At 39.4% G+C, this 6,838-nt stretch overlaps 1 protein-coding gene across 1 annotated transcript; it reads left to right on the top strand.

Annotated features, from left to right (window-relative positions):
* The first annotated feature begins 2,484 nt into the window (after positions 1–2,484).
* Positions 2,485–5,385, top strand: LOC142643067 (arginine decarboxylase-like). Its single transcript, XM_075817602.1, has one exon. It carries the CDS (start codon positions 3,009–3,011, stop codon positions 5,175–5,177), a length of 2,169 nt encoding a protein of 722 aa, XP_075673717.1. The 5' UTR covers positions 2,485–3,008; the 3' UTR covers positions 5,178–5,385.
* Positions 5,386–6,838: the final 1,453 nt, after the last annotated feature.

The raw sequence follows: 6,838 nt of genomic DNA, 5'->3' as shown, positions 1-6,838 counted from the left end.
CTTACAAAATCAAAACAACTCATTTATTTATAGTCTAGATCTTGAGAATTCTATAGTAAAATTAACATTTTTTTTGGAAGGTGTTCATTCAATGAAGAAACAAAATCTAAAAATAATGAATAAAAACAAAATTAGATGATTAAAATGAATTTTGAAAATACTTAGAAGATGAATTTTGTATTTCAGCTTATAAATTAATTTAAAACATAAATGAAACACTAAAGTTACAACTCTTAAAAATATTTTGTAGCTGGCTTGCACAAACAAGAGAAGTAAATTCATAGGCTTATCTTTGGTGTTGGACAACATTTAGAGGGTGTTTGGTAGAGTAGTTTGAGATGTGATTTTTGTAGTTTTTTGAAATACGTGTAAGTAAAAAAGTGTGTGAAAAAGTGTGTAATATTATTTAAAATATAAAAATGTGAGTTTGAGATGGGAAGACAAACTAGTCTTACAATCCAGAATCTATAAACTTCTATATATATCCAAACAATATATAAATCCAAACACATTTGACTTTGACTTTATAATATTTTTCCACTTAAACTTTTGACTTTTAAAGGCTCACAACTTACACGTCATAATTTTATTTATTTTTGAATGATTTTAAATTATGTTCTTTTTAAATGATTTTAAATTATGTTCTATATATAAACACTCCATTACAATATTACCAACTTAATTTTTCTTTAAATAGTAGAATTTAATCAATATATAGTTCTATATATAAATATAATTATAAAATATGCTTATTAATTACTACCATAATTATAAAATAAAATTTACTATTTAGAACAACAAAAAATTGTTAAACTTTTGGGTGCAAATGCACTAGTTAGTAGTTACCGACTAGTTACAAAATTAAAATCGTGACCCTTTTTGCAACTTCCTTTAATTAGAAGTTTTGGCACCACTTTCGAATTTCTGAACAATTTGAGCCATGTCATCCTTATCCTTTAGGGAAACATAACCATGTTACCATGCAAGGAAGAGTGGTGAAATTGAATGAGTTTACTTAATTATCATCACCAATTTGGTACGTATATGAATGTATATGGATGCAATTAATTGAGGCTGGTAAGTTCTTTCCAATTTGTACTGTCTTACTATATTGATAGAAAGACTTTAATGAGATAAAAACCCTTCTAATGTAAGTCTAAACTAATAGAGTCCTTTATAGCCGAATAATAAAAAATTTAAAACATTTGAATCTTTTGTGCATCAAAAACTAATTAATTAAGAGAAATGTTATATTTACAGCATTTTTTTAATATTTTCACAATAATTTTTAAGTGGTAGGTTGATACAGGTCGATATTAGTAGGGCAAAAAAATAATTTTACTAGTAGATTCAAATTATAACCAATGGCTAACAATCTTTTATTTGTTGTGAAAATATTATGGATGTAACATTTTTCATTTATTAAAGCACATTGTTGGTTGAAATTTGAAGAAGAAAAGAAAAAAGTCCAATCAATGTTCAATCCACTACAATATTGTTTCATGTGGGTTTTTAGTAAGTAAGGAATGAAATAGGGCCGTTTGGTAAAAAAATTTTAATAACGTTATTTAAGTGTTATAAAAATACATATGAGTAAAAAAGTATTATGAAAATACGTATTTTGATATTCAAACAACAAAAACGGTTGTTTAAATAACATTACCAAACACCACTCATTAGGCCCATAATTTGGCTAAAGGCCAAAACACCACTCATTTACCTTTAAAAACAAAACAAAAATGAAATTGGTTATTTTATTGTTTCCACTATTTTTGCTTCATGAAAGTAATTCTTTGCGGGGAGCTACCCATTTATTGTTAAAAAAAGGAGATAACACAAAGGGTTGGAAAAGGTTTTTTTTTTTTTTTCAAAAATAGAAAGGAAGTGCATTTTTGACATTTGCGTACTGTGTGTGTGAACTCCAGCCAAGCTAATCCACTCATTCAGGTCCCCCCTGCCTAGTTGAGGCATACATCCCACGCGACTTCCACGTGACCTCCTAATTGCACACCTGTCCTGAAAAAAAAATACCAAAATTAAAAAACAAGGAAAGAAAGAAATCAGGTATAAGCTGCAAGTAATGAATTTCGGCGTGGCAAAATCACGGCCGTCAAAGCAAATCACCATCGCATAGGAAACTTCGTGCTAGTTTCCTAAAGATCAAAATCTCGCGCCTCCCAAATTTCTCGCGAAAACGAATCTGTGTGAGAAGAATCAGAGAGAAGCCTCGAGAGAGAGAAACAAAAACAAAACGAGATAAACGGTCCCACAAAAAAAAAAATCCCTCTAATCCACGCGGCAACTCGACGCTGATTAGTCTTTTTTGATCGGAATCTCAGACTCCCCAAAAAAAAACTTTTTTTCTTATAAAACGAGAAATTGAAAAAGAAATAAGATATTTATTCCGGCCCAAAAATCGAGGGCCCACAAAGCCCATCTATACCAGGCTATAAATAAGGACTCCACCTTTCATGCAATTCTCGCCTTCCCATCCTCCGTTTACGTCTTCTTGTGCAACTAACACAAATTCTCTCTCTTGTGACACTCTCTTTTCGTGTTAATTTCCCTCAGAAAACATTTTCCGTCAAATTCTCTCACACTCTATCCCTCTAACCCTAGAAAACCTTTTCCTCCACCACTCAGATCTGCATGGTTGGGTCAGTACAAACCGTTTGATCTTGTTCCCCGCCACACTCATCACGGACCAAACCAATCCCGGCCGTTCGATCAATATCCTTCTGAGGTATAGGCGTGGGGATTTCCAAGCCTTGTAGGGTTACGCGTAGGGGTCTCTCCGGTTCTCAATAGATCTCTTACTGCTTCCTTTTGGGGGGGTAGCCGGGGCCTCGGCCTCGGCGGGTTTTAAAGCCCCCACTTTCACAAACTATTCACAAAAAACCGATTTTTTTGTTACCCTAACCAAACACAGACTTTAAAAAAACAAAAAACAATTTTTTTTTTTTTAATTAAAAGAATTCAAAATTCCAAACAGAGAAAAAGAAATCTAGATGCCGGCCATGGCGTGTTGCGTAGACCCTGCTGCAGCTAATTTTCCTCCTGCCTACGCCGCCGTCGGGCCGGGTTCTTTGACCGGATTGCTAATCCCGCCGCCGACGAGCCACGTGGAGGCGTGTCATTGGTCGCCCACTTGTTCTTCCGAGCTCTACAAGGTTGACGGTTGGGGCGCTCCGTATTTCGCGGTGAATGGATCCGGTAACATTTCCGTTCGTCCCCACGGCGCTTCCACGCTGCCGCACCAGGAGATCGATTTGCTGAAGATCGTGAAGAAGGTCTCGGATCCGAAATCCTCGGGCGGGCTCGGGTTGCAGCTTCCTTTGATAGTTCGGTTGCCCGACGTGTTGAAGAACCGGCTTGAGTCGCTTCAGGCGGCTTTCGACTACGCGGTCCAGTCTCAGGGCTATGAGGCTCATTACCAAGGCGTGTACCCGGTGAAATGTAACCAGGACCGGTTCGTTGTGGAGGATATTGTGAAATTCGGGTCGCCATTTCGGTTCGGGTTGGAGGCCGGGTCAAAACCGGAGCTCCTCTTGGCGATGAGCTGTTTGTGCAAAGGTAACCCTGAGGCTCTTCTGGTTTGTAATGGATTTAAGGACGCGGAGTACATTTCGCTTGCTTTGGTGGCGAGGAAGCTCGCTTTGAACACTGTGATTGTGCTTGAGCAAGAAGAAGAGCTCGATTTGGTGGTTGATTTGAGCAAGAGGCTCTCTGTGAAACCTATAATTGGTGTGAGAGCGAAGCTGAGGACCAAGCATTCCGGCCATTTCGGGTCAACCTCAGGTGAGAAGGGAAAATTCGGGTTAACAACGACTCAGATTCTTCGTGTGGTGAAGAAGCTTGAACAAGCTGGTATGATTGACTGTCTCCAATTGCTGCATTTCCATATCGGCTCTCAGATTCCGTCGACGGCGTTGCTCGCCGACGGAGTCGGCGAAGCCGCTCAGATCTACTGTGAGCTAGTCCGACTCGGTGCTCAAATGCGAGTCATCGACATAGGAGGCGGTCTCGGAATCGATTACGATGGATCCAAATCAACCGACTCGGATATCTCCGTCGGTTACACTCTCGGAGAGTACGCCGCGGCGGTGGTCCAAGCAATTCGCTTCGTCTGTGACCGGAGGTCCATCAAGCACCCTATCATTTGCAGCGAGAGCGGCCGAGCCATTGTCTCTCACCACTCGGTGCTCATATTCGAAGCCGTATCAGCAAGCGTGTACGAATCTCCAACCATGTCGTCGCTAGGGTTTCAGTACTTCGTCGACTCACTCTCCGACGAAGCCCACGCCGATTACATGAACTTGTACTCGGCGGCGATCAGAGGCGACTCGGAGACCTGTTTGATCTACGCCGATCAGTTGAAGCAACGCTACGTTGATCAGTTCAAAGAAGGCTCATTGGGGATCGAACAGCTGGCAGCCGTTGATGGACTCTGCGATGTCATATCGAAATCAATCGGAGCCCCTGATCCAGTCCGTACATACCATGTGAATCTCTCAGTGTTCACCTCCATCCCTGATTTCTGGGGCATTGGCCAGCTTTTCCCAATAGTTCCAATCCACCGTTTGGAGCAGAAACCAAGCGTTAAGGGAATTCTATCTGATCTAACATGTGACAGTGATGGCAAGATTGACAAGTTCATCGGCGGCGAGTCGAGCTTGCCGCTACACGAGCTCGAAGGCGATGGCGGTACTGGTACCGGAAAGTACTATTTAGGAATGTTCTTGGGTGGGGCTTATGAGGAGGCACTCGGCGGACTCCACAACTTGTTCGGCGGCCCGAGTGTGGTTCGGGTGTCGCAGAGCGACGGCCCGCACAGCTTCGCGGTGACCCGGGCTGTCCCGGGGCCGTCGTGCGCTGATGTTCTCCGGGTGATGCAGCACGAGCCTGAACTCATGTTCGAGACACTCAAGCACCGCGCAGAGGAATGTTGCAATGGCAATGGAAATGGAATTAGTGCTTTGGCTAATAGTCTTGCCAAGTCCTTTCGCAACATGCCTTACTTGGTGGCGAATTCAGCAGCCTCTTCTTCTTGCAGCTTGACTGCTGCTGCTATGAACAACAATGGGTTTTACTATTGCAATGAAGATAATGAGTACAATGCTGCTGCTGATTCAGCTACTACTGCTGGTGAGGATGAGTGGTCCTATTGCTATGCTTGAATTGAATTCAACTTCTCTTTTTTATTTTATTTTTTATGTTTAGTTTTTGTTGTTTAAATTTTCATGAAGAGCAGAGGATGTAAAACAAAACAGTAGATTGATCCTTTGTGTATTAGTGGTTATTATGAGAGAATGGGAACCGAATCCACCCTTTTGTAAATTCGGGATCTTTATTCCCTCTCTAAATTTAATGTCTCTCTTTTACTAAGACTTTTTTGTATTTTTCACTTCTTTTTTTACATTGTTGTGATGATGACTTTTGGGCCAGAATTGCATGTTAGTGTTTCTTTATTCTCTTTGTGATACGGTGTAGGGTCTTTTTCTTGAGCCAAAAAAGAAAAATTGGGGAATGGGGTCTGTCTCTTGTGGGAAGAAGGGGTCAGAACACGAGATTCTGAAAATCATGGTTTTGTGGGGTCTGGCTGGTCTGTTTTTATAGTAAATTTTTGTTTTAGTTTCCAAATTTTGCATCTCACTCTGACCTGAATTGACTATATTAGTAAATTGGATGTGAACAAGATTATAATATTGTAATCATTTGTCGAAGACTCGAAGGTTATGGAGGCTATGTGATTATTATTAATAAAGCAGCAGCAGTAGTAGATGTTATTCTTAGTATAGTGGGGGGGGTGTGGTTGACTGTTTTTTATTTATTTATTGAAACAGATGATTTGCCTTTTCGTGCACTTTAAAATTGTGAAGAATCAAGATGTTCGACGAGGTTTTTTTTGGGCTTGTCAAGCGGTAAGAGATTTTTTTTTGGTTCGGTGGGGTGGGGCTTGAGGCTGGTGGTGATTTTGTTGACCACAATTTTGTGGGCTTTCCGTGTAGGCCTCAAGACATTGTTGTGGTCAATATTGGATGCAGTGCTAAAATCATGGTGATAAATGATGTAGGGACTAGTGTTTTGTGACTTGTGAGACACTCAATTGTTGTGATTGGAATTTCAAATTTTGCAACTGCGTTACAAAAGAGAAAGGAAAATGCCATGAAGCAACATATATGAGCATGTATCTAGTTCAGCCTTCAAAAAGAAATGTCCACAATATTTATTTGAATCCGTCATTGAAAATAATAACTTTTTACTTAAGATTTGTTATGAACTGTTGTAAAAATATTGTAAACATATCAATATATTATTTCTCAAATTGAAATGATTTAATCATTTATTTTTTTAGAAAGAATTTGGGGGAAGGTGAGATGCTAAAAAAACAGTTCAATTGTTTTGATACTTCGTATTGTGGATGTGTTTACAGGCTCCTAATTGATTGGATATTTGGGGTGATTTTGGTGTTTGAACTCTTAGGAATATGCTAGTGATTTGTAGAATAAAGTCGAATAAAGTGTGATTTGTAGAATAAAGTCGAGGTTCACACGGTATTCATGTCCTCCAATAGGTATCGATCGTTACAAACTGTAGCTCTGACTTGATAATACCCACTGTAATTGCTACGAAGGCATAAAGGACTTCTTGTTGCCTCATCTTGAGGCAATGGCTTAGTGTGGAATATGCAAGTCCAACTTTAACAAATGGGTACAATGTATTAAAGAGATGGTACATTTCTGATAAAGACTACTGGAAAATTGTTAGTGGCAATTCAATGCCAATCTTTGAATTTTTTTTAGGCAGAAGAGAAAATGAAATTGTTTGTTGTTCAGGT

This window comes from Castanea sativa, chromosome 7 (assembly GCF_040712315.1).
Source record: "Castanea sativa cultivar Marrone di Chiusa Pesio chromosome 7, ASM4071231v1".
Classification (NCBI taxonomy): Eukaryota; Viridiplantae; Streptophyta; class Magnoliopsida; order Fagales; family Fagaceae; genus Castanea; species Castanea sativa.
Note: the sequence above shows the minus strand (reverse complement) of the source record. Positions and strands in the feature narration are given on the sequence as shown.